The sequence below is a fragment of the Balaenoptera musculus genome, chromosome 9, assembly GCF_009873245.2.
Source record: "Balaenoptera musculus isolate JJ_BM4_2016_0621 chromosome 9, mBalMus1.pri.v3, whole genome shotgun sequence".
NCBI lineage: Eukaryota > Metazoa > Chordata > Mammalia > Artiodactyla > Balaenopteridae > Balaenoptera > Balaenoptera musculus.
Genome location: NC_045793.1, coordinates 14,238,115 through 14,265,620, shown reverse-complemented (window position 1 = coordinate 14,265,620; position 27,506 = coordinate 14,238,115). Strand labels below are relative to the sequence as shown.

Genomic DNA, 27,506 nt, shown 5'->3' with positions numbered 1-27,506 from the left:
AGATTCTCTTTCAGTCTTCCCCCAACCCCCAACCACACATATCTACCCAGGTTAATTGTTATGCATAGTCTCATTCTTACCCTTTTGGGGGGCCTTGAACCCCTCTGAGAATCTGATGTAAACTATGGATCCTTTCTCCCCAAAAACGAATGGACACACCAAATCTCGGATACAATTTGGGGGGTCCATGACTTTAGTTAAGAACCCCTAATGTAGAATGAGAGGCCAACCTCTCCTTATTTTCCTCTTGTTCTTATTTTTCCTCAGAAGACCCCCTTGCTCCCAACTCCCTAAAGGTCAAGAACCTCTGCCAGGGGACTTCCCTGGTGGTGCAGTGGTTAAGAAACCGCCTGCCAATGCAGGGGACACGGGTTCGATTCCTGGTCTGGGAAGATCACACATGCCATGGAGCAACTAAGCCCGTGCACCATAGCTACTGAGCCTGCACTCTAGAGCCCGTGAGCCACAACTACTGAGCCTGTGCACCACAACTACTGAAGCCCGCGAGCCTAGAGCCCGTGCTCCGCAACAAGAGAAGCCACCGCAATGAGAAGTCTGCGCACCGCAACGAAGAGTAGCCCCCGCTCACCGCAGCTAGAGAAAGCCCATGCGCAGCAACGAAGACCCAACGCAGCCAAAAAATTAAAAACAAACAAACAAACAAAACCTCTGCCAGGCAGCACAGGCCCCTGGGCCATTGCCAAGGTCAGAGCACATCCCTTTCGTGTGTTTTTGCAGGGTTCCTGGTGCCCCCCAGAGGGAATCCACCAGTGGGATGTGCAGGCAGTGGGTTGGCCGCGGGGTGGCCCGGAGGCCTGCTTTGAGAACGTGCCTGTGCTGCCGACTGTTCCCTTCCTGCCGCCCCACCGCAGGCCTTGCAGGACAGCGCCCCCTGGAATGCAGCCTTCTCCTGCACCCCCTGCTTCTTCCCCTCTGGCCACACAAGTCTGAGGAGGCTGTCCCCAAAGTTTTGATGCTCCTTGATAACATCAACAACAAAAGTCCCTGCATTCATCCTGCACATGCACTAGTTCACGTACGCTGCTCTGGGTCCCTACACTGAGATGGGAAAATTTCATACAGTATAAATAGGAAAGGGCTCAAAGCAGTGGCTCACATGTTTTAAGATGGGCTCTAGGCAGCACCATAAACTTTAGGACCCTAACAATATTTTATTAACAGATCTTACGAGGAGATTTCCTCTTTTTGTGTGTACCTCTAAAAGTCATGGGCTGCTCGGGCAGGGGACGGCTCTATGGCTTCTAAGAGGAAAGAGGCCGTCCAGAAAAGTCAGGTCCATTTGGGACCAGAGGAGTCAGTGGCATGACAGCAAGTGGCCTCGGCCGCCAGGTGGCATCACCAGCCAGCCTGAAAGCACGGCTCATCCCAGGAAACCAAACCCTTTTACTGTTCGCTTCCTTCCTTTTCAGCACAGATTTGACTCCACTCCATTACCTGCCAGCCCTTTCCCCAAGAGGACTCCCGTCCCGACGCCTGTGGTGTGGTGTCTGTAGTGTCTGTAGGCGTCGCCACAGTGCGCCCCCCTTCACCCCCGCACCGGTCCCCGGTTCTGCCCAGAGGAGCACCTGGGGGCCGCTCCTTCCCATCGCCTCCTCTTGGCTCCAGAGCACAAGTGCCAGGCAGGATGAACCAGGGAGAGATGACACAGGGCAGGACAGCTGTCTTAGCCTTGGCATAACAAAAGGAAAACCCAAACACTTTTCTTTTTTTTTTTTAATATCTAAGATAAAAAAAATTTTAAAAACCCAAAACCAACAACCAAAACAATCCGTTTGAATGTGCCTGGTCTCAGGTCCCATTTCCAGTGCTGTTCTAAAGAAGCGGCACCTTCCGGTGGCTCGGGGGTCCCAGGTCCTGGGGAGAGCCCAGGGGTGGCCGGAAACCACGCCGGCCTTTATCCCAGCCCCTGGGACAACCAAGGACCCAACGTTTCAGAAAGACCACCAGGACTGTTTTTAAAACATGTGGTTGCCCTAGGAAAAGTTCTCCCTGGAGGCTGGATTGAGGGCTATTTCTTGTGGAGAAACTTCATTTTATTGCCTAAAAAAAGAAAGCGAGAACATTTCACCAGGCAGACAAAGGGGCTGAGTTAAATCCTGCCCTTTTCACCCCAGAGGCAGTGCGGACAGCTGTGGCCTCCCACCCCCCACCCCCCCCCCCAGAGCTTCACCCAGAGCTCAGGAGAAGCTGGGGAGTTCGCCCTGCCTGTTTGCCCCCTTGCACTCCTCGTGCACCGCCCCGTGAAAAGGGATCTTCCTCAGACTTGGGGCAGTTTTGAAAGGAAGAATGTCAGAGCTGTAGATGTTGCTTCTGAAATGGTGATACAGGAAGCACTGACTGTAACACACCCCTGAGAGCCAAGTGAGGAGAAAACTCCCAGCAGTGCGGGAGGTAGGTCGTCCCTTCCCAGGCAGCTGGCCATCCTGGCTGAGGCACCAGCACGCCCCCTGCAAGTCCTCCGTGGGGTCCTCCTCACGGCAGTTCTTCCTTACTGGGGCCTGCTTCCTCCTTCATCTTTTTCGCTTTCTTCTCCTCCTCCCTTTCCTAGTAAGGGCCTTTTTCCTGATTAAACTGCAGTCCTTATTAAAATTCTTACATGTCCACTTTTTAGGGGCATCATTTGGAGGCTGGTCCAGGTCTTTACTGCCAGACACCTTTCTCTGCTTCCATTCATCATGCTTCTAAGCCCAATACCCCAGAAGATTTAAGAGTGTGGGAGATAATAGTGAAAGAACAGCAAGACAGCCAGGGGCCCAGGAAAGCAGGGAGGGGGCCATTTGTGTCCTTTGCTTACGATCTGGGGACAGATTAGAGCAGGTGGGTAAAATGCTGACTTGGCCCACTCGGTGCAGGCCTCAGAGCTCTGCATTAATAGGCCCCGGCTCTAGGGGAGGGAACTGGCCAAGACCCCATGGCCCGGAGGCTGCTGATGGGAACCGAGACCCCTAGGCCTCACCTAGTCCCTTCAGGAACTTGTTGACACCACTGTGTTCTCCACTGGGCAGTGTTTCCAGGTACTCTTGGGCTCGGACCTCAAAAAGACCTGTTGACAAGAGAAATCCCAGCCGTTTTAGTTCCTTCTCTTCGTGCTTCTAAACATATCCATTTCCTTACTGCCATAGAAAAGAGAAACCTTGCTTCTGAGATGAAGTTGCTCCCATAAACATGCTCTGAATCATGAGATTTATAAGGGCTTTTACTGCCCTTATAATTGTCCAAGCTGTGCAATAACTGTCTTTGGAAAGCTGTAAAGCTAGCTCGTATGTGAAACCCTATTTTTACTGGACAAACGCCTTCCAAGCATCTACACTGTGCCAGGCCCGCGGTTTCAAAGATGAACCAGACAGCCCTGGCTCTCAGGAGCTCCTGAGATCTCCCTTTTCCTCGCATTCTCCCACAAGAGGGCCCCTGGCCAAGCGGTTTGGCCTCCTGGGAACCCGGCTGCCATCTGCAGACTCAGGAGGGTGGGCAGGTCACCTCTGAGGGTCCTTCAGTTCTTACCCGGGACTGGAGCCTCAGGCACCCTGTCTTCATCTCCTAGTGATCTTCCACAGACAGGGGCCTCCTTCTGTGCTACTTTTAAGCCATATGTCTCGCTCTCTCTATCGAATAGTGATCTGTGTACCCAGCAGGTCTTCTATTAAAAGGAATCCTTTCATCAGGAGTTGTGGGACTCATACTCGCTAATCCATTTTCTTTTGTCTCTTCAGATAGCACTCATCAGAACACCTGAAGTGTGGCAGACTCCCTTTCTGCCTTGCAAAGAGCTCTGGGAATGTAGAGCTTTGGTTCCTCAGATCAGTCTCTGCAATCGCAGCCCCAGAGGACACCGAGGCCTGGGCCAGCTGCTTCCCTGGCCCCCACCCCTGGTCACTGTGAGGCATCTCCTCAGTGTTGAGCATCTTTCCCCTTCTCGGGTCCAGCTCCCATCTGGGATAGCCTTTGCTGACATTTCTAGTTTTTAGATTCCCAAAAGGACTTAAAACGATGTGAGAAGGAGATGGGAATGGTTTCATTCTCCTGGTGCACACTCCCTGCTCCTCCATCACTACAAGCATGACGGAATCCAGCAACAGGGACAGGGAGACTAGGAGAGACAGGGGAACCTCAAGGAGTGAGGGGTGGGGCGGGGGTGGGTGGTCTCGTGGAGTGATGACCCACAAACTCCGCAGGTTGTGGGAGTCTCTGCCGTCCTGCCTCCCCCATGGCCAGCCCGCTGGGCTCAGTGGCACCACGTACAGCCGAGGGCGTGGGGCCATCCTCTCCTCCTCTATCCCATCCCCAGGTACCGGAGGAGAGGGGGAGGAAGAAGGGCAGAGGGAACCAGAGGAGGTCTGAGGAAAAGGAGAAGAGGCGCCGCAGAGAGGGGAAGGGAAGGGTGTCCTTGAGAGTTTTGTTCAGCTGGGGAGAATAGAACAGGAGGGAACTTGCTGCCAGAACCTGCAGTGTGGTTCTGGGAATGGGCAGCAGAGGGGAAGTGACGTCTGAGGAGACGGCAGGACGCAGGGGCAGTTTCCCCAGCTCAGAGGTGGCGAGAATGAACGTCCTCCAGAGGAGGCCGCACGCTGTTCCCATCTGTGCCCTGGCCCCTGACCTTCCTCCCTGCTCAACATCCACCCGGGGTCTGGGCATCTCCGGCTGCCTCAGCCCCCAACAGGGAACATGCCTCCTGACCTTTGGCATCCTGCCGGCGCAGCTCCCGCTCCTGGATGAAGCCCCGAAACGTCTGGGTCTCCATGAAGACCTCCAGGAACCGGCGGAGGCTCTTGGAGGAGACGGCCTTGCGGAAGGCCTCTCGCTGCAGGGTCCTCTCCTCTCGCTCGCCCGCCGTCAGGAACAACGAGTAGTGGCCCACGATCTCCACGAAGAAGCGGACAAAGGCTTCGGACACCACCTCGTTCAAGGGGCTGGACTCAGGGCCTGAGCAAAAGGGGGAAGGACCAGGACCGGTGAGGGTGGAGGGCTGAGGCAGAGCTTTTGGGGCAAGCCAGTCACTAAGACAAGGATGCTAGCTCCCTGGATGGCAAACCGCAATGATCCACGAAGCAGATTACCCACAGTGAGCACGTCACTTCTTCCCCACCTTTAAACAGATATTTTAGGGCCAAAATGGGGTGGGAAAAGTCTTCCCCACAACTCATTGTTAGAATGAGGTCCTGATAAGAATGAGGTCCTGATAAAGGGGATGAGCACCCAGCCTCTCTCCTTGTATACCTCTTGCCTATTTTCCTGCTTAACCCAGTGCCAAGTGGGACAGATGCTCAGAGTCCATTTGCTCCCTGACTCCATGATGGAAGAGGGGGTGCGGTCTGGGAGGTGCATGAGCATTTACCACGCTTGCAGTCTGGGGACCTGTCATCCTGGTCACTAGCAAGGTCATTCCTCTGTTCCAGAATGCGTTCCAGGGCTACCTGAAGCTTCCGGGGCAGAATGGAATCCTCGTCATCCATCTGTAAAGCAGAAAAAACGGGTGGGCCACCGCCCCAGTGCTTCTGGGGATGGTGGCTGCATCCTGGCCAGCAGGACACATTGGACACTGCGGGGCAGGCCTGGCACAGTTCCTGCTTTAGTGGAAAGAACACAACTTAGAACTAGAGGTCTGAGGTTTGAATCTTGATTCCACTTTTTACAAGCTATGTGAGCCTCAGTTTTCCCATCTGTAAAATGGGCTACCAATCAGTATCTACCTCACCGTGAAGATTAAATGCACCATATAAGACGGTGATGAAAGAAACTGAAGAAGATATAAATTAATGGAAAGATATTCTGTGCTCATGGATTGAACGAATAAACATTGTTAAAATGTCCATACTACTCAAAGCCATCTATAGATTCAATGCAATCCTTATGAAAATTCCAATGACATTTTTCACAGAAATAGAAAAAACAATCGTAAAATTTGTATGGAACCACAAAAGACCTTGAATAGCCAAAACAATCTTGGGAAAGAAGAACAAAGCTGGAGGCATCATAATTCCGGATTTCAAACTTTATCACGAAGCTACCGTAAACAAGATAGTATGGTACTGGCAAAAAAACAGACATATAGACAAACAGAACAAAATTGAGAGCCCAGAAATAAACCTGTACATATATGGTCAGCTAATATTTGACAAGGGAGCTGAATATTTAATGGGGAAAGGATGGTTTCTTTTTTCTTTTTTTTTTAATAAATTTATTTATTTATTTTTCTTTGGCTGCACTGGGTCTTCATTGCTGTGTGCGGGCTTTCTCTAGCTGCGGCGAGCGGGGGCTACTCTTCCCTGCGGTGTGTGGGCTTCTCATTGCGGTGGCTTCTCTTGTTGCGGAGCATGGACTCTAGGTGCATGGGCTTCAGTAATTGTGACATGCCAGACTCAGTAGTTGTGGCTTGTGGGCTCTAGAGCACAGGCTCAGTAGTTGTGGTACATGGGCTTAGTTGCTCCGCGGCATGTGGGATCTTCCCGGACCAGGGATCGAACCCGTGTACCCTGCACTGGCAGGCAGATTCTTAACCACTGTGCCACCAGGGAAGTCTGAAAGGATGGTTTCTTAAATAAATGGTGTTGGGAAAACTGGACATCCACATACGAAGGAATGAAATTGGACCCCTATCTTATACGAATGAAATTGGACCCCTATCTTATATGACTCACAAAAATTATGTGGATTAAAAAAAATTGGATTGAAGAGTTAAATGTAAGAACAGAAACTGTAAAACTACTAGAAGAAAATATAGGTGAAAAGCTCCTTGATATTGATCTTAGCAACAATTTTTGGGGATCTGATACCAAAAGCACTAGTAACAAAAGCAAAAGTAAACAAGTGAGAGTACATCACACTAAAAAGCTTCTGCACAATAAAACAAACAATCAGCAAAATGAAAAGGCAACTTACAGAATGGGAGAATATATTTGTAAAGCATATATCTGATAAGGGGTTACTATCCAAAATATATAAGGCACTCATACAACTCAATAGAAAAAAAGATGGGCAAAGGGCATGAATAGACGTTTTTATAGATGTGTATGTACGTGTGTATACATGTGTATGTGTATATATACACATACATACACATACACACAGTGGAATATTATTCAGCCATAAAAAAGAAAGAAATACTGACTTTTGTGATAACACGGATAGACTAATGCTAAGTGAAGTAGATAAGACAGCAAAAGGTAAATACTGTATGTTCTCACTTATATGTGGAATCTAAAAAAACTGAACTCAGGGAATTCACTGGTGGTCCAGTGGTTAGGACTCAGTGCTCTCACTGCTAGGGCCCTGGGTTCAATCCCTGGTCAGGGAACTAAGATCCTGCAAGCCCCGTGGCGCAGCCAAAAACATAAAAAGTTATATATATATATAAACTGAACTCATAAAAATAGAGAGTAGAATGGTGGTTACCAGGGGCTGAGGGGTGAGGGGAATGGGGAAATGTTGGTCAAAGGGTACAAACTTCCAGTTATAAAATGAATAAATTCTAGGGAATCTAATGTACAGTTTGGTGACCATAGTTAACATACACTTGAAAGTTGTTAAGAGAGTAGATCTTAAATGTTATCACCACACAAAGAAGGTAATTATGTGAGGCAATGGGGGGTTAACTAACAGTACTGTGGTTATAATTTCTCAGCGTGTATGTACATCAAATCATCATGTTGTACATTTTAAACTTACATATGATATGTGTCAATAATATCTCAATAAAGCTGGGGGGGGAGATTAAATGCAACACAATTAATTTGTGAAAGTGCTTGGCACCTAGTGGTTCCTCAATCAATGTTTCCCACTGTCCCCTACCCCCCGACCCCATGGGATGGCTAGTTCTAACCCGGGGACTCGGGTCAGGGCAGATGACCAGTATTATTCAAAGCTCGCTTTATGATCTGGGTCTCAAAGCAGGAAGGCCTTGGGGATGGGCCTACCCAGAGGGCCTGTGGGAAGTGAAAGTAGATGGAACTAATGATAAAAAAAAAAGGCATTAACATGTATAACTTTTCAGTGGCCTTTCCAAGTGTAAAAGCAGTCCTTCAGGATGCCCAGAAAGCCTTTATGTAATGATTCTTTGCAAGATCTGATAGGAGTCAGGCCTTTCTGGCAAGTGCTAACAAGAAACTAACTGTGTATTACTTTCTCTGATAATGAAAGTAGTTTATAATCATTATAGAAAATATATGAAAGTATCAAAACAATTAAAAATCACTTATAATCTGTCTCCTTTTCAGTCTCCCACCCCAAGACAACCAGAATTAATGTTTTGGTGAGTTTTCCTTTCAATCTTTTTTTAGAGTTTATATATATATATATATATATTTTTTTTCTCTTTCTTGTTTCTATTCTTTTTTAAAAAAACAAGGTCAGCAAAATAATGTATACAATTTGCATCCTGATTTTTTCCACTTCATGTTATATCATGAAATTTGTTATCAAATGTCACTGAAAAGCATGTTGAAGAAAGACAAGTTCTATAGTTATAACCTATACAAAGATTCTAATTGTCAGTAAACCGTTTTGTGACAGAAGACGTGGGAATCACTCCTTTGTCCAGAGCCCTCCTCTTTGGCCCCGTCTTCTGTCCTATCCTCAGTCGAGCCCTGGCCAGGGGACTGCCCAAGCCCCCTGACCTGTTGTGCAACTTCAGGCACACAAGGGAGCCTTTCCGTAGCTGGAAAGCTGAGCTCCGAACAACAAGGAGGTGAAAACAGAGCAAGCAGTGAGTGAAGCTGCACTTCTTACTCACCTGTCTGAGGAACCGATTGTTGACAAGGTCGACCACAAGGACCTATGAGATAAGGAAAAGGGACTATTATTGTTACCAGGGCTTCCGGGATACAGAGATGGACTCTTAGCTTCCTCCTTCTTGGCACCCAGAGTGGCAGCAGGGCTGGGGGTGGAGGGGGCCATTTGTGGTTTCCTGACATTGCCACCGTAGCCACAGATGATGAAGGGGGGAGGTGCGGGGAAAGCGCTTTCCAGAAACGCACACTTTCAACACTGTAACTGCAGGCTTGGGACATGTGTGGGCCACAGGCTGGACTCCCTGCCCTGTTCCCGGACTGGCTAAGGCAAAGCCGCTCAGACCAGTTTTTTAGTGTGTGGGTCCTGAGGAGGCGCCGAGGCTAGAGCCCCCCATCGTTCCATTCCACTTGGTTCTGCCACTCACCCACCCCCCCAAGCCTCCCTCCTCCTACCTCCCAGTGACACACTTAGCCCTGTCATTTGTTTTAATGGGGTAGGAGGGGAGAGACCCAGAGGACTGGACCCAACGGGAGAGTAAGTCAAGCTACAGGTGCTGGGCTTCCATGAGTCAAGGCTTTCAGGCTAAAGCACCTCCCTCCTCCCTCCTGAGAGTGAGGCTGAGACCCAGAGCCACAACTAGGGTGAAGCACGTGAAGGGCCTAGGGCGCGAAACTTAAGGAGGCGCTCACTCATAGGATCATGCGAGTGGCCGAGCCCCAGGCCTCAGCGTGGGCCACTGGCTATGATGGAGGATGAGCAGGGGCCTGGATGGCCACCATGATTCCACCAGCAGCGGGAATCATGGGCTCTGACACCTGGCCCAGGAGTTAAGGGAGCACTCTCCTTCCTTCTCACACCTTCTCCTGGGGTGGAACTGAGTCATGTGCGGGATTGAGGGCACCCAGGCAAACTCTTTGCAGTTCACAAACCCACACTCGAAGACCTGAGTCTGATGGTTGATATTTAACGGGACTTTAGGACTATCTGGGCAATTAGAGGAGCTGCATCTGGGGACACGGGGAGGATTTCAGGGCCAGGGGTTCCCTGGGGGTTCAGGACGGCGCAGCGTCATTCAGCCCCCACGGTTCTGCTCTGACTGCTGGAAGTTCGCAGTACACGGGGACAGAGACTGTTTAGAGGAAGGGGCTGTGACTAAATAACCACAGAAACGCCAAGGGCTTTCCTCACTTGGATGCTAACTTGAAAATCCAGAACTCCAACATTAAAAACATTTTGGTTGCTGTCTTTTTAACTGATATGAAAAAGGACCTCCTTGTAGGAGCACAGTCTTTGTCAAGACTTCATTATTAGCCCAAAGATAATTTCCAGTTATTGTTAGCTCTTTGTGTGCTTTCTTCCCTCAGTGTTGCGGGATGGAGAAGGGAAGGATAGGGTGGATGGCTCTTTATGGATTAGGTGTATTAAAATCTGGGTAAATTGTTGATTGCTGCCCTTCTCAATGCGTATACATGGCAGTAGGTTCATTTAGAGGGGAAACCGAGTCTGCAGTCACTGGGGGTCTACTGAAGCCGGCTTGGGGCGGCGAACTCCCAGACAAAGCTGTGGGGTCCCCCTGCTCCCCGACCCTGCCTGTTGGCAGAGCCACAGCCAGCACCTGCCCTCTGCCCCGGCCCACAGGCAGGGCACAGGGGACCTCCCCGAGCTCACCTCTTCCAGCGGCAGCTCCCTGAGCAGCGGCAGCGAGCTGGTGAGCAGCCCAATGAGGAAGGGGGTTGGCGAGCACACTATGTCGATCATGGCAGGAGGCAGCACGGGGATGTAGGTGTGCTGCCAGGTGAAGGGGTAGATGACCGCCACCATCGCGTGGCAGCACTTGGACAGGGTGCTGCAGCGGGGAGAGAGGGGAGAAAGGGCCGATTTAGGGGAGGTGGGCAGCCTCCACGGGGGCCAGAGAGAGCTGTTCACACTCCAGCTCCCACTCCCCCTCCCTCCCCAAACACCCCCAAACAACAAAAGCCTCTCTTCTCATGGGTACTCCTTCTCTTATTGAAGATGCTTTGTATTCAAATACACAGTCTCTCCGCCAAGCATGAAAACCTAGGTGTGATCAAGGGAAAACAGGGTAAGTCCTTCAGTATTCATGTGCAGCCGTCCGCTCCAAACGGCTCGGTTCGTGTAAAAGCGAAACTCACATACAGTTGCTTCTTGCCCAGAACCCAAAACATAGAAAAATAACACCATTCAGAGAAATAGTCTCTCTTAAAGCAGAATGATCATAATGTAGCCTTTTTTAAAAAATATATATATTTATTTATTTAGGCTGTGCTGGGTCTTAGTTGTGGCACCTGGGATCTTTAGTTGCAGCATGCATGTGGGATCTAGTTCCCTGACCAGGGATCGATCCCAGGCCCCCTGCATTGCGAGCGTGGAGTCTTACCCACTGGACCACCAGGGAAGTCCCATAATGTAGCCTTTTATTGGCAAACGCGGGGCCTTATTAATCGTGCGTGATCCACAGCGCTTTGCTCAGTGCCTGGATTCAGACTCAGTTTGTTGAATGAAGGGTGGATTACTTGGGATTATCACTTTGATATCAGTCCTACTGAGCCGCAGCACAGTGATGACTGGCGGCCTTCTGAGATGAGTGAGAGCAGACTTTCTCTTCTCCCTTGCAATCGTTTCTTATCGCTACTGAGCCTGCTCACAGCTGCTTCCCTCTCCTCTCATTCTAATATGCTGTTTCTAAAATGCTATGGGATTGGAAACTTTAGAAGCTTGTTAGAAATGTCTAAGGTAAGAATAAAACAAAAGTGAGGGCCCAGTGGATTCGTCTGTGAGTATACCAAGTCATCTTCAGGGCCCTGTAACCAGCATTTCATTTGTTAGGACATCTTTTGAACATTTGCCCTAGTTCTCAGCTGTGCTCTGTTTACGCAAAGTTGCAGGGAAGCTGAGTTCTGGATAGATGAATGCTCCTTTACTAGGTTCCCATGATGTCAGGCACCTATAATCTCATTGTCATAAAACTTTCCTGAGGCCATTTAAAAAAATCACTTAGCTCTGGTTTACTTAAGGAGAAAAGAGGTGGATTAAAAGATATTGGCTAGGGACTTCCCTGGTGGTCCAGTGGTAAAGAATCTGCCTTACAATGCAGGGGATGTGGGTTTGGACCCTGGTCGGGGAACTAACATCCACATGCCGCGGGGCAACTAAGACCACACGCCACAACTACTGAGGTCCCACGCCTCAACTAGAGAGCCCGTGTGCCACAAACTAGAGAGCCCAAGCGCCACAACTAGAGCGAAGCCCACGCCCCCCAACTAAGAGCCTGCATGCCTCAAAGAAGATCCTGCGTGCCGCAGCTAAGACCAACACAGCCTAAAAAATAAATAAATAAAATAAATATTTTAAAAAAATGAATTAAGCCAGGCAGAAAGAGACAAATATTGTATGATTCCACTTATATGAGGGACTTAGGATAGGCAAATCCATAGAGACAGAGTAGAATAGAGGTTAGCAGGGGCTGGGGGAAGGGAGAGTGTTGCACTGTTGCTTAAAGGGTACAGAGTCACAGCTGAGATGATGAAAAAGCTCTGGAAAGGGATAGTAGTGATGGTTGCAAACACTGTGAATGTACTTAATGCCACTGAATCATACACTTAAAAATGATTTAAATGGTAAATTTTATGGTTATGTATATTTTACTGCAATAAAAAAAGCAGGGCTTCCCTGGTGGTACATTGGTTAAGAATCTGCTGCTACTGCAGTGGACATAGGTTCGAGCCCTGGTCTGGGAAGATCCCACATGCTGCGGAGCAACTAAGCCCGTGTGCCACAATTACTGAGCCTGTGCTCTAGAGCCCGTGAGCCACAACTACTGAGCCCGCGTGCCGCAACTACTGAAGCCCTCGCACCTAGAGCCTGTGTTCCGCAACAAGAGAAGCCACCGCAATGAGAAGTCCGCGCACCGCAATGAAGAGTAGCCCCCGCTCTCCACAACTAGAGAAAGCCCGCGCACAGCAACAAAGACCCAACGCAGCCAAAAATAAATAGATAAACTTATATATATATAAAAGAAAGCAATCCCCCCCCAATCATTTAAATTCCTCTGAATCTAGTGAGTTCCTCTAAATCTAGTACCCCCTGAGAAATCCTTAAAATATACACTAGCCCTCTTTTCTATCCTGCTCCCACTTTGGGGCCCCTAACCTAATAAGGGTAATGTTGAATCTCGTCCATTTATCAGCATGTCTCCTAACCTTCCTGTTCTCTATCTTAGCAAATAATCAATCTCCTAATACTCACTGGAGTCATGAAATGCCTCTTAGTAGCGTAGCATCCACATATTTCACTGACATTTGGTCTTGTGTTTCCTTTCAAATGATCACCCTCAAAATGAGAAAGATGCTACCCCAACGTTTTGTTTTTATCACTACAATACCTTCTTTATTAGCTGAGTAAGGGTGAGAGAGACTAAAGTTCAGACTTATACCAAGAAGAGCAACATCAAAAATTCAGCCCGCAGCTTGGGGTGAAGTGACTTCTGCCTTTCAAAGGATCTTCTTGAAAAGCACAGAAGCTTTTTTTCTTAAGGCATCACTTTCTCCTAGATATCAAGAACGCTGATACTTTTAGTGAATTGCTTACCATTTATGTCTAATTTCCTTGATCTATAGATCACTGAATGTGCTGAAATCACTTTATTCTAAAACTTTTTGATTTTTAGGACTAATCTGTATTTGCATGTGGCCAGTCTACAAAGTTGATCTGCTCAAGTACTATGGGTGTGAGGTCATGACTTAGAAAACTAGAAGGACATTAAAATATAAACAAGGATAGTTGTGTCTAGAACAGGTTTTTGCAGACTATATTTACAGCCCATTGTGGGGTCTTGAAATAATTTCAGTGGGTTGTTATTAGCATTAAAAACAACTACCAGGGTTTCCCTGGTGGCGCAGTGGTTGAGGATCTGCCTGCCAATGCAGGGGACACGGGTTCGAGCCCTGGTCTGGGAAGATCCCACATGCCGCGGAGCAACTAGGCCCGTGAGCCACAATTACTGAGCCTGCGCGTCTGGAACCTGTGCTCCGCAACAAGAGAGGCCGGGATAATGAGAGGCCTGCGCACCACGATGAAGAGTGGTCCCCACTTGCCACAACTAGAGAAAGCCCTCGCACAGAAATGAAGATCCAACACAGCCATAAATAAATAAATAAATAAATAATTAAAAAAAAAAAACCAACAACTACCACAAGAAGAATAGAATAGAAAATAAGAGAACATGCTGCATTTTTTTCCAGTTGTAAATAACTATCTGTGTGTATTATGTGGGTAGTATATTGGGTCAGAATGTAAAATGTATTTCTTTTAAAAAAATTATTTATTTATTTTTTGGGCTGCGTTGGGTCTTAGTTGTGGCACGCGGGATCTTTGTTGCGGCATGCGGGATCTTTCATTGCGGTGCGTGGGTTTCTCTCTAGTTGTGGCGTGTGAGCTCCAGAGTGCATGGGCTCTGTAGTTTGCGGCACATGGGCTCTCTAGCTGAGGTGCGCAGGCTTAGTAGTTGTGGCGCACGGGCTTAGTTGCCCCGCGGCATGTGGGATCCTAGTTCTCCGCCCAGGGATCGAACCCGCGTCCCCTGCATTGGAAGGCAGATTGTTTACCAATGGACCACCAGGGAAGTCCCTAAAATGTATTTCTTATTGGGGACTGCAGTAAAAAGGCTTGGAAGCCGATGATTTGGACGAGAGAACTGGTGGGGGCGGGGGGTGGAGACAGGTAGACAGTGATGGTTGAGTTGGAATTTTGACATTTACATGTTTTACTGGGATGTTGGTTTTCATTTCCAAGTGACTAGAGGGAGTCCCTTAAAAGAGACCCTAAGAAGGAATTCCCTGAAGGAAGCCTTGTGTATGAAATCCACCTCTTTTTATAGCACATTTGTTGTAAGTTCCTAAATATTACTTGGAAAAGAGTGGATCATGCGATGGTCCAGGCCACAGACGCTGTCATCCATGGTCTCTTCAGCAAGTCTTTGAAACTCTCACTTTAGTCAAGTCACTAAAGGAGAATAAAAATGCAGCACTCATGTTTAACAGTCCGTTGACAGGGGACTTCCCTGGTGGTCCAGTGGTTGAGAATCTGCCTTCCAATGCAGGGGACGTGGGTTTGATCCCTGTCGGGGAACTAAGATCCCACATGCTGTGGGGCAACTAAGCCCATGTGCCGCAACTACGGAGCCCACACCACAGCTAGAGAGCCTGCACCTAACTAGAGAGAAGCCCGTGGGCTGCAACGAAAGATCTTGCATGCCGCAACTAAGACTCGACGCAGCCAAGAATAAATAAATACATAAATACATAAAATAAATATTAAAAAAAAAAAAGAGTCCGTTTACATTTCCGAGGTGTGATTTGAGCATTTCTGACTTCAGGGAAGTTATAGAATCACAGAATTTTAGACCTGGAAATGATTTTAGAGATGGAGTGCATCGTCTTTTGAATTTTATAGCTAACAAGCCCGAGGCTAAAAGAGGTTAAAGTAGGGACTTCCCTGGCGGCCCAGTGGTTAAGAATCTGCCTGCCAATGCAGGGGACACGAGTTCCAGCCCTGGTCCGGGAAGATCCCACATGCCACGGAGCAACTAAGCCCGTGTGCCACAACTACTGAGCCTGCGCTCTAGAGCCCGCGAGCCCCAACTACTGGAGCCTGTGCACCTAGAGCCCATGCTCCACAATAGGAGAAGCCACGGCAATGAGAAGCCCGTGCATCACAACGAAGAGTGGCCCCCGCTCGCCACAACTAGAGAAAGCCCGTGCACAGCAACGAAGACCCAATGCAGCCAATAAACAAACAAATAAATAAATAACATTAAAATAATAATAATAATAAAATAAATAAATAAAATAAAAGAGGTTAAAGTAACCTCTGCATTCAGGATGGGGGCAGGGTGGGGACAGAGGAGTCCTGCAGACTGGGGGCGGTAAAGAGATACAGACTGAGGAATGGAGGTACGAAGAGGCACGGCCAGAAGCCTTTGGGTTTTTCTCAGTCGCTGCAATAGAAAAATACAACTGTTCAACTGTTTTTTACCCCAAATCAAAGAAAAGGCCTCCCGCCCTTCTGCTTTCTTTTGGCCTCATCCTAGAAGGAGAAAGTCTAATGGGTTCTCCCTTCTCTGTGATGCTGCAGCGCTTTGTGTCTCCTGGCGGAAGCCCTGCAGGGCTGGGGTGGGGGGACAGGGTGTGCCGGCTTAGGTGCAGTGAGTGTGAACCAACTGGACCGGGAAGGCGTTGGAACAAGTTGAGAAGACAATGATGAGCAACGCCAGCGCTGGATACATCGGGCCGGTGAATAAACGTCACGGAAAGAAAGCAGAAATTCATTCATTTAACTGGAACGCAGGGAGCTAAAGGACAACTGTACTCAGTTTGATGACAACTCAGCTGCGTCACCTGTTGGCCATGTAGGTAGGTGCTGCCACTGTTTGTGATTTCTCCTAACAAGTGGTTTTTGTTTGTTTGTTTGTTTTTTGAATAGTCTGATTCGCTGTTGCAGCTGGGTCCCAATGTTCCACACCTGGTTCCCACTGCCACCTCGTTAGCTGGCACCTGTGGAGCCCAGAGTGTCAGGAGCCACATGGCAGGTGGGCAGTGCTGGCAGCGTCACATCCCTCTTGCTCTCCAGCCCCACCAATATTCTAAAAAAAAGTACTGCCTCTTGAAACACTAGAAGGAAAGGTCAGATTCTGTAAATAATACAGCTAGTGGCAGCTCTTCCCCCAAAATAAATGGTGGAAGAGAAAAGAAGGGGTTATTCTGAGTGTAGCCTGTCGAAATTTTATTCCCCGACTCGTGAAGGCTAGAGGAGCCTTCCACGGGGATGGGCCCTGCTGGGATTGGTGGTTTCTTAGGAATATGCAAAGAACAGTCTGTGGTTCTGGGGACGCTAAGGATGACTCTTCAAGTTCACTTGCCCCTTAATGTGTAGCCTTACTGAGCATCTGCTGGTTGGAGGACAGGCAGTGTTTCTGAAGGAAGTCCTAGGAAGAGAGCCCTGGAAGCTGGCTCGCATTACAGTGGGGGTGATGGATGGACAGGAACACCAGGGCCCGCAGCTGTGATCAATCTGTACAAAAGCGGGGGGTGGGGAGTGGGGGGGATTGGGGGGGAGGAGATGCCCCAGTGGGAGGTTGGCTGGGACACAAGGTTAAAAGATGGGCACAGGGGAGAAGGGTCGGGTCTCAGAATGCTTTGCAGTTCTGTGGTGGTTCCTGAGGGTCGAAGCATCAGTCCAGAGACATCCGGATACACTTGTGACTGCTTAAGTTCTCCTGGAGAAGACACTATGGTTCTGGTTGCTACAAAGCCCTTGTGCCCTACTTGGGGTTACTGTGCTGGGCAGCCTCCCAACTCACCTAGCAACCAGTAAGAATCAAGCACAGAGCTTTCTCTAAGATGCTACCAGAAATGTAAATGATGAGTTTCCAGAGTTGGATAGACCCCAGGAATTTGAAGGATGAGCCCATCAGCATCCTTTAGCATTCCAAGCAAAGTGTTTCCCCTACTGTGCATCAATCCCAGGAACGTGAGTGAAAGGTAACTCGGATCTAGTCTGGGGCCTGGTGAGACTTAGTAGGAGGTGGCTGCCGTATTTCCATTACTATACTATCAAACCCTGGAGTAATGTGTCACCGAGTTAAAAAGAACACAGGCTGGGCCTCAAGAAAACTGGGTCTGCTTCTCTCTGTGTGATCTCAGGTAAAGCCCTTCTCCAGGCTTTAGCTTCCTCATCTTTAACATGAGGAAAGTGGACGTTCCAGCTTTAACATCTACAAACTATGAACTATAAGAGAGAGAGAGGGCTTCCCTGGTGGCGCAGTGGTTAGGAATCCACCTGCCAATGCAGGGGACACAGGTTCGAGCCCTGGTCGGGGAGGATCCCACATGCTGCAGAGCAACTAAGCCCATGCACCACAACTACTGAGCCTTTGCTCTAGACCCCGCGAGCCACAACTACTGAGCCCATGTACCACCACTTCTGAAGCCCGCACGCCTAGAGCCCTTGCTCCACAGCAAGAGAAGCCACCTCAATGAGAAGCTCGTGCACCGCAGTGAAGAGTAGCCCCTGCTCGCTGCAACTAGAGAAAGCCCGTGTGCAGCAATGAAGACCCAACCCAGCCAAAAAATGAAAGAAAGAAAGAAATGAAGAAAGGAAGGAAAGAAAGAAAGAAAGAGAAAGGAAAGAAAGGAAGGAAGGAAAGAAGGAAGAAAGAAGGAAAGAAAGAAAGAGAGAGAGAGAAAGCCAGGAAGTGGAAATAGGAGCCAGGAGCTGGAAATAGCAACATTGAAAAGAACCGAGGCCTGTCGTCAGAGGGTAATTCTATAGCTCATTAGCACAGACAGGACAGAAGAGCAATGGCGACACCTCACTCTAGCAACTAATGGATACAAGTGTTGGAGAGTTGTTAAACTGCTGCAGTAAGGGCCCAAAAGACTACACACAAAGCCAGCACAGCCTGGGAGGGATCTGAATCTGAGGGAAGAACTGGAGTACGCTTCCAGCCCAAGATTCTGCCAGTGATGGGTTTGGAGTAGAAGACAATTTGTGGCTATGCTACTGTCTAAATGTTGCTTCAAATGCTATCTTCTTTATAGGCAAAAATAGGTAGTTAATATGTAATCAGTCTGATGGCATTGTGCTATTAAAATTGCATCTTTCATAGCACTCTGCTGAATTAAATGTAGGTATGTCCCTGTCAGCCACTCTGAGGACCTCTGAAGTAGTATTCTGGGTGCCGGACCACCAAGATGGCAGCTACTCACACTTTTGGGTAGGCCTTGGCAAGCTCACCTGCCTGGAGAGGGAATGCCACAAACCCAACCTTTTTCTGAGATGGCAAACATTGCTGGTGCAACTGATTCCAGACAAGATAGGGGACCCTATTTAAGCTTACAGAAACTGATTAAAAATGAACCCAAAGGAACACACAACAAGATGACGGCACACAGCTACACATGGACTTATTTGTTTAGTTATCCCATGTCAAGGCCAAGGTTCAAACTCTAAATTTGTCAAGATTTGACCACCTAATCCTACTTATCATTAGCTAGAAGTCTGTCATTTGGCTTCTGGTCTTAATGCACTACAAAAAGATAAGAAGTAAATTTCTTGACTATTAAAAACTTCATCCTGGGACTTCTCTGGTGGTGCACTGGTTAAGAATCCGCCTGCCAATGCAGGGGACACGGGTTCGAGCCCTGGTCCGGGAAGATCCCACATGCTGCGGAGCAACTAAGCCCGTGCGCCACAACTACTGAGTCTGCGCTCTAGAGCCCATGAACCACAACTACTGAGCCTGTGTGCTGCAACTACTGAAGCCCGCATGCCTAGCGCCTGTGCTCCGCAACAAAGAGAAGCCACCGCAATGAGAAGCCTGCGCACCGCAACGAAGACCCAATGCAGCCAGAAAATAAATAAATAAATAAATAAATAAATTAAAAACAAACAAACAAACTTCAACCTGTCTACAACTTCTGTACAAATTGTTTATGTGCAGCTCTGACTTCATTATTCAGCCTAGTCTGTAGATTTGGCCAAAACTTTGGGAACTGAAATTAATAAACTAAAAAACAAAATGTTTATCATCAGGGAAATGAAGAAAGGGGTATAGGGAAATATTTATTGGGGTTGTTATGACAACACAACAAGCCATCACAACAACATTCTTTCTTTTTCATCTGCTAAACTTCGGCTTGACAGAGCCTTAAGAAACACTCAGTGTCCACCCTAGAGATGAAACGGAGCAGAAATGTTATTCTAAATTTGATAGATTTTTGGCTCAACTTAAAAACCCTTCTGTAACTCACACGGTGTTTGCCACGGCTCCCAGCTCTCCCCTCTTGCAGCGGGCAGACGCACCCGCGGCGCTGAGCAGATGAGTCGTGCGACGTGGAGGGTGCTGGTGGCGGTGACTACAGGCCGGAAGCAGGCTAACGTCCGCCCCGCGATATCACGGGGCCACGCCCCGCGATATCACGGGGCCACGCCCCGCGATATCACGGGGCCACGCCCCGCGATATCACGGGGCCACGCCCCGCGATATCACGGGGCCACGCCCCGCGATATCACGGGGCCACGCCCCGAGTTCGCGGCGTGCCCTGTTCTCGTGCCCTGCTCTGTGGTCTTAAGAGGACTGGGGCTACGGATGGCAATCGGGAGAGGCCTGCTTCTCACTAAGCAGGGCTGGAACTCAGTGCATGTGCAGCCTGTAGAGCGCAGCGTCAGCTGATGAGGGTGAAAGTACCGGCTGAACTTAGGCTGAAGGCTTTCTTGATAGACTCTGCCAGGTCAGACGGCTTGCGGCCAGCTACTTGTTTGTCATGGCCTGGCTGACAAACACTTCAATCCCCTCTAGCTATTTTCCCGTAAATCAGCACTAGACGGAGGCCGACGCCTCCCAGAGGGGTACCCTTAGGCGGAGCGCAGGAGAGAAGGAGGGTTCTGGCTTTCTCCCTCAGCGACGTCACACCCACCATGCTTTTTGGCGGCGCTTCTGTGCTTCGATCGTTGGCGAGGTCCCTGCCTCCCAGGTGAGCCAGACTTCCTGTGCGCGCTCCCTGTTAGGGGAGGGGGCGCATCTGAGGGTCAGAGAGGCCCCCTCAGAAGAAGGCAGTTACAGCTGCGAGAGGAGGTGCAGAGGGTGCGCCCAGCTGCTGAGCACAGGCTAGAGCAGAGGCCTGGGAATCCCGTGAGAGCGGATCCACAGCACGGTGTGTATTCATCTCTAACCCACACAAGGTGAAGAGGGCCATAGCGGAGCACTCACAGTGAGCTACCTCAGCATCTCACCGCCCTGAAGCGCCCACGAGTAGAATCCCTCTAAGGGAAACGCTATCTAGATGGTTTCTACTGAACCAGATCCCCCGGGAGAGGAGTGGGCCTCCGTGAGGGTGGGGAGGGGCAGATGTCTGGTTACAGGGCTGACTTTCCCTCAGTAGCGCCTTCATAGAATCCCAGAGCATTTGAGCTAGAGGGGTCCCGCAGGAATTACACAGTCTACTCCCCCACTTCACAGCTGGGTAGATGACGTGGTTGTCCCCTGGGGCACTTTTTAAAAATTTATTTATTTATTTTTGGCTGCGTTGGGTCTTCACTGCTGCAAGCGGGCTTTCTCTAGCTGTGGAGAGCGGGGGCTACTCTTCATTGCGGTGCGTGGGCTTCTCATTGCGGTGGCTTCTCTTGCTGTGGAGCACGGGCTCTAGAGTGCAGGCTCAGTAATTGTGGCACGTGGGCTCAGTAGTTGTGGCTCGCGGGCTCTAGAGCGCAGGCTCAGTAGTTGTGGCGCACGGGCTTAGTTGCTCCGCGGCATGTGGGATCTTCCCGAATCAGGGCTCGAACCCCTGTCCCCTGCATTGGCAGGTGGATTCTTAACCACTGCGCCACCAGGGAAGCCCCTTGTTTTTTGGTTTTTAAAATTATTTATTTATTTATTTGGCTGCGCAGGGTCTTAGTTGCGGCATGTCGGATCTTTAGTTGCGGCATGTGGGCTCTTAGTTGCGGCACGTGGGATCTAGTGCCCTGACCAGGGATTGAACCCGGGCCCCCTGCCTTGGGAATGCGGAATCTTAACCACTGGACCACCAGGGAAGTCCCCCCTGGGGCACTTTGGAAATCACAGGATGCCTGAGGGGGATGAGTCCTGGGTCAGGAATTGGGGTGGGGGGACCTTAGTAAGTCCTGGAGTAAGATCGCTGGGAGGGCAGGCACCAAGGAGCGCAGTGCCAGGAGGCCTGGGGCACCCTGGCCGCAGAGTCAGAGCATGTCCTAGCTGGGAGAGACTCCGGAGGTCACCCAGTCCACATGCCTCACTGGGGTCCCGGCTGGAAGGCTGAAGGCGGTAAGGGCGGGTGGGCCCTGAGGAGAAAAGCACAGGTGTCTAAGCGTCTTCAGGAGACAATTCTGGCCTGATTGCCAAGCACCAAGGGGGTCCTAATGGCATGTTTTTAAAAAGACTGTAGACGGACAGCCTCACAGACACTACCTCCCCCAACCCCCAGACCATGGCAGCCTGCTCCGCCTCCTCCCTTTCCCTGGAGCCAGCTGACCTTGCCTGAAGGCCGGCTCTCCCACTGACCCCTCCCTTGAGCAAAGCGACTTAACCTCCGTGTGCTTTTTCGCTTCCTACTCATAGAACCCAACTGACTGAGTTGTCAAGAGCCTGAGAGAATACAGGCCAAACCCTTAGAGGAGCCTGGCCCAGGGCAGCTTCCGGCGTTCCCTGCTCTCACGGTTGCACTGTTGTTATTCTCATCAGGTTCGCTCATGCTGTGTTTCCTTCTCTTCCTGCCTCAGAGCTCTCAGGGCCTTCCTTTCTTTATTTTCCCACCTCTTCAGGTCCACATGGAACTAGTGTTGGGTGGAAAGATAATTTATTGGGCAAGAGAGAGAACACTCTGAGCCATTTGTAACAGGACAATCGTGGGCTGCTTCTGGGGACCACGAGACACAGGAGCCCACGAGACACTGAAGCCCTAGCAAGTCAGAGCTCCGAGGGGCCGGTCACAGACAAGCCCTTGTTTCCTAAATGAGGAGACCCGGGGCCAACAGCTGAGGGTGTTCAGGCCTCCTCCCTATCCGGGAAGACCCCTCTTGTGTGATGAGAGATGGACGTGCACGTCTGAATGTTGTAAAGGGTCTAAAGATGTAATCCAGGTATTTTATACGCACATGCATGCACAGGCACACACTAATTAGTGCACCATGGCCTGGCTCCGGACCCAAAGAAGGAGCCAAAGTTACCCATGTCCCTGCCCCCGCCTCCTCCCCTACAAAAACCCCGTCTCCTCAGTGCCCCACGTCTGGCAGCTGCTGCAAAAAACAGCCAGTGGGCAGTAAGGACCCTATGGCGAGAACGGCGTGCAGCAGCTACAGCTGGCACTTTACGCTCTCGTGGGTGTTTGCTGCTTGAAGAGACTAAATCTCTCAGGGCAGAGTGCCAGGCACCATGGCAGGTGGGGTGACGAGAGAAACTCCCAAGTCCCTCTAATCAGAACACCGCAGTGACTTGTCTCCTGCCAGAGCAGGAGGGGAGGGGGCTGGGATGACCGACCAAGACCCAGGGCAGGGCAGGCTCCATTCTCAGGGATGGGGTCCCTTCACCGTCCATTGTCTCTCATTACAGCAGCTCCATGTGAGGGGATGCCCAGAGTTCAACCTGTCAACCCAGAAATCTGTCCAGGGACAAGGTAGAGGTGGCCAAGTCCCTTCCCAGACATCTGTGTCCTAAGTACTTCCCGGTGTCCTGGTGCCCTGAGCCTCTGACACATGCCCTCTGCTGCCCTGCGGGGATGCACTGGTCTTTGATGAGGCTCCCCTCCCTTTCTGTTCCCAGCTTCTCTTTCATTGTACCTTCATGAGAAAGACAGATGATACTTTCTATTCTCCTTCCCCCTGAGGAAAGCCTGGGTTAGGGCGGGGGGCCACAGGCCCTGGTGGCCGCTCCTCTCGAGCCACGCCCACCTTCTCAGACATTTTCTCAGGCTGGACCCTTCCCGAGCCTAACATCTTTAAACCAGAAGCAAGCGTCTCAAGGGGCTGTTTGCCCCATCTCCACTCCTGGTGGGCCTTCTACTCCTTGCCTAGGTCTTTCTGAGATCCATCATTTTCCCCTCCCCCAAAGGAAAGCCTGAGAATTCTACAACTAAAGACGGTGGGGGGAGTCGGGGATGGTAGGGCTTCCAGAGAATACAGACAGTTACTCGAGTGAGTGCCGGTGAAATCCCATCCTGGTCACGGAAGGGTTATTTCTCATCCTTAGCTTCCAGGGCCCTAACCCGGAGAACTCTCTGGTCCAAATTCCCCAGTGCCCAGGGAGCTTGGCGAGCTGCCTGGCGCTCAGCACCAGCTGCAGGCTATAGGCAGGGCCTGCTTCCTGAGCTGACAAAAGTACACAGGGAGTACAATAGCTATGACATTAAAAGTGAATAGCTGGCTCAAAGGCAGGGTGGGAGCAGCCTGGGGGTAGCCAAGTGGCTGCCGTCCAAGGAGTAGCATCATCAAGGTGACCAGATGGGCTGCGGCGGAGAGAGGGCTGGACTCCATTTCCCACCACGCCTCCTGATGGACCCCACATTCATACACTTTGTCCTTTCCGTCCTTCTTTCCCTTTTCTTCTTCCTCCCTTTTGTTTTCTAGAGTTGAGAGTCGTATTTCCTCTCCAAACCACAGTTCTCCAATTTTCGTGTTTTGGCATTTCTTCCTTCCAGATGGACTCTCAGCTGGCCTCCCTGCCTCTCCTGGTCGGTTGGCCCATCTCTAGCTGGGCCCCATATCTCAGCCCTTCCTGGAATTGCAGCCACCACTTGTGCAACTATGTCCTCAGCTCCAAAGCGAGGAAGGCTCTGCTTCGGTATTTTGAAATGATGAAAATGCCAGGAATTTTTTTTTTTTTCTTTTTCAGAGTTCAGAATTAACCCAAATCCCTACCTGCATCTCCTTCAGGATCTTCTTTGATTTGTGGCCTGGGCTTTGCAAATCACTGAATGTGACCACGAGGATGTGGGTGCATCCTACTGGGCAGTGAGTCTGTGTGTGTGATTTACATTAGTACTGAGAGGAAGGGATGCCTTAGGCTCTGTCTCTGCTTTCCACCATATGGCCCTGCAGCCCTCCATGAAACGGGCCTTGCCCATCTCTGCCGGTTCCTGGCTTTCCTCTGGGCTTTCCTCTCTGCGCAGCTACACTGAGCTGCTTTGCAAGTTCCTGAAGGCGATGCTCTTGGCCTCCCGTCTCCCTGCCTTTGTACAGACAGCTCCTTTTGCCCGGAATGTGCTTTCTACTTGCTCTTCACCTTAAGACACAGGGAACTCGCCTCCTCTGGGAATGCGCACCCTGCTCGCTCTCCAGATGCTCTGCCTCTAGTCAGCCTTTACGACATGCTGCTGGGTGGTCTGTTTACTTCTCCATTCCCCCCCTGGACTGAGGCCTCTTTGAGGACAGCTCTGTGTCTCTTACACCTCTTTCCTTAGCACATGGAAGGGTGCCCAGCACAAAGCAGAATGAGTGAAGAGTAGACCAAGTACCAGAAAAGTAGTGCACAGAAGTGCGGGCTCACCTCACTTTACACAACTGGTGTGCCTCACAAACCTCCAGCCTTAGTTGCCCACTGACTCACACCCCTTCTTCAGAGGATCTGCCTCTGCAGTCCCAGGCAGTCCCCACCCTACAGATTCCAGACAGTGTGAGACGCCTGCCGCTCAAACACCTTAGCGGGAGTAGCCACGGGTGGTACCTGAGTTTGTCTGCGATGAAGATGACCCTCCTTTCCAGAAGCAGGGAGGCAAAAACACAGAGCAGGTGTCGGACGCTGAGACAGGAAAAGAGAGACTCAAAGTCCACGTGTTCGAGCCGGGAGTCCAGAGGGCGGCACAGTTCAATCACCTGCCGGGGAACAGGAGCAGCATGAGGGGGGCCAGGCCTCTCACACGCAGTGCAGACCTGGGGCTCTGTGATCTGCAGCAGGGGTGGCCCACTGCCAGTGGAAAAGGGAAAGAGAAAAAAGGAAGAAAACAAAAGGGACTGGGAAAAGAGAGATCGCAGGAGATTGGGGAAGGAGGTGTGTTTGGTAGGGACTCAGTCTCACAGCTGCGTGTGAGGACAGTTTGAATGGAGGCGGGGAGAGAGGACTGCAGAACAAGAGGCCCTCGGCCCAGGATGGTTGCAGACCCTCCTTGTCGATAACATATCTGGAGCCCACACAGGGAGTTCTATGACTGTTGAGGTCCTGTCCCTCGCAGTCCCACAGCAAAGCGTCTCCGTCTCACATGGGAATCACAGGCTCACGCAGAAGGACCAGCAGATCCAAGCACCTCTTTCAAGACTCACGTCCTCTAGAAGGCGATTCGTAATGAACTCAACCCCATTCCAGCCCCTTCCCAATGATGGCTCTTTGGGCTTGTATGCTTAGTGTGCGTATCTTCTCACTCCGTACTTGTTGAAATGTTCCTGAGTTCAAGTCATTACTCGTGTGCAGGTTTTTCTTTTTAAATAGCTGACTCCTTCTTGGTGAGCAGAGACTGGCTTCTACTCTCAGCACGGCACCTGCCCGGTGCTGCCCAGACAGTGGGGCTCACTAAGGTAGACACCCCCATGGCCAAGCCACCTGCGTCTGTAGGGGTGGTTTAGGATTCTCCAGCAACAGGGAGACTGCTCCTCTCTGTGCTGGGAAGTTGGGTTGTTCCAGAATATCCCAGACACATCCTCATCCTTCCCTGGTCCCCAGAGGGGACCTGCTCTTCCGAGGGCCTTTAGAACTGGAGACTCAAGGCTGAATGGGATCTGCCCTCTGATATCCACAGAGTCACACACAGGGAATGGGAAGGATGAAAACAAGCTCTGGCATCAAATCCCAGCCCAGCCAAGGAAAGGGACATGCTTCAAAGTCTAGGATGAATAAAAGGTAGTACCTGAGCTTATCTTCCCTGAAAAGAATCTGCTTTACACTATCAAGTGGTAGAGGTGATGCAGACCAAAAACCTAAATAGGTTCAAATACGATTTATGAAGGTAGTAGGCTAATAAGAGAAGCTAAAGATGTTCACTGCCCTGGCATAGTTCTGAGCCAGAATCCTGGGCTGGACGGACTGGACTTAGGGTGGAATTTATGATACTCTTAGAGGTGGGTGATCTGGGCCAGGCTGAGGAGCAAGGGGACATCACTGAATGTGACAGCCCACTGAAAGCCAGCCCCTGGGACCACTAGGACTTGGCCACTGTCTGGGCTACTTCCCCCAGGACAGGAAAGGACTCTGATGGCTTACCTCAGTTCCTGATCCTGGCAAGAAGTTCTTGACAACAATGGTTTTGCCCAGGGCTGGGAAAGGGGCTTCCATGACGCTCCTCATGAGAGGCTGGACCAGGGCGGGAGAGATGCCTCGTCGTTTTTCCACCTCATCCAAGATCTGCAAGGGGCAGAAAAGCAGCTCAGCTATCCTGAAGTCAGGTCACCAAGGTGTAGCTCTGTTCCAGATGAAGTGGGCCTGCCACAGAGGCTGAGGAATTGTGGGGAAGCCCGTTGTCCTCATCAGGCCAAATAAAGTCTCTTTCACCTTGTGTGTTAGGGCCCCAATTCTCTCCTCTATGCAGCCACTCTTTTTCCACGTGACTCTGTAATTTCTCCCACTAAAGGGGTGAAGTATAGTTTCTTGCCCCCTTGACTTTGAGAACTGTCCTATTTGTCACACGGGTATGGCCATGTGACTTACTGGATTGATATATGCATTCTCAATGGGAAGAATAGCACCCCCAAAGAGGTAAAAATTGGTTTGGGGGTTGGTGGTGAAAACCTTAGATATTGTGAGGGTTTATAGCCTTCTAAGGTGCCATAGTACATAAACAGATATGCGATATATTTATGGAATTAAAATTTCTCGGGGCGGGGGGACTTCCCTGGTGGCACAGTGGTTAAGAATCTGCCTGCCAATGCAGGGGACACGGGTTTGAGCCCTGGTCTGGGAAGATCCCACATGTCGCGGAGCAACTAAGCCTGTGCGCCACAACTACTGAGCCTGCGCTCTGGAGCCCACGAGCCACAACTACTGAGCCCACGTGCCACAACTACTGAAGCCTGTGCGCCTAGAGCCCGTGCTCCGTAACAAGAGAAGCCACCGCAATAAGAAGCCCGCGCACTGCAACGAAGAGTAGCCCCCATTCGCCGCAACTAGAGAAAGCCCATGCACAGCAATGAAGACCCAATGCAGCCAGATAAATAAATCAATCAATCAATTAAATTAAATAAATTAA

The 27,506-nt window shown here is 50.2% G+C and overlaps 1 protein-coding gene across 6 annotated transcripts in view; it reads right to left on the bottom strand.

Annotated features, from left to right (window-relative positions):
- Nucleotides 1–600: 600 nt before the first annotated feature.
- The window catches only part of DENND2A (DENN domain containing 2A), a 100,827-nt gene continuing 73,921 nt past the window's right edge, over nucleotides 601–27,506 (bottom strand). For 4 of the 6 annotated variants that reach the window (XM_036863728.1, XM_036863731.1, XM_036863732.1 and 1 more), the window contains 9 exons: nucleotides 26,525–26,665; nucleotides 24,998–25,146; nucleotides 20,241–20,324; nucleotides 10,414–10,591; nucleotides 8,747–8,788; nucleotides 5,354–5,471; nucleotides 4,696–4,941; nucleotides 2,978–3,064; nucleotides 601–2,061 (listed from right to left, as the gene is read on the bottom strand). In XM_036863728.1, coding sequence (XP_036719623.1) covers nucleotides 2,030–2,061; nucleotides 2,978–3,064; nucleotides 4,696–4,941; nucleotides 5,354–5,471; nucleotides 8,747–8,788; nucleotides 10,414–10,591; nucleotides 20,241–20,324; nucleotides 24,998–25,146; nucleotides 26,525–26,665 — 1,077 coding nt within the window. In that variant the 3' untranslated portion in view covers nucleotides 601–2,029. Of the gene's footprint in view, nucleotides 2,062–2,977; nucleotides 3,065–4,695; nucleotides 4,942–5,353; nucleotides 5,472–8,746; nucleotides 8,789–10,413; nucleotides 10,592–20,240; nucleotides 20,325–21,341; nucleotides 21,622–24,997; nucleotides 25,147–26,524; nucleotides 26,666–27,506 lie in introns of those variants that run through there. The other 2 variants (XM_036863730.1, XM_036863733.1) reach the window with 2 other exon arrangements.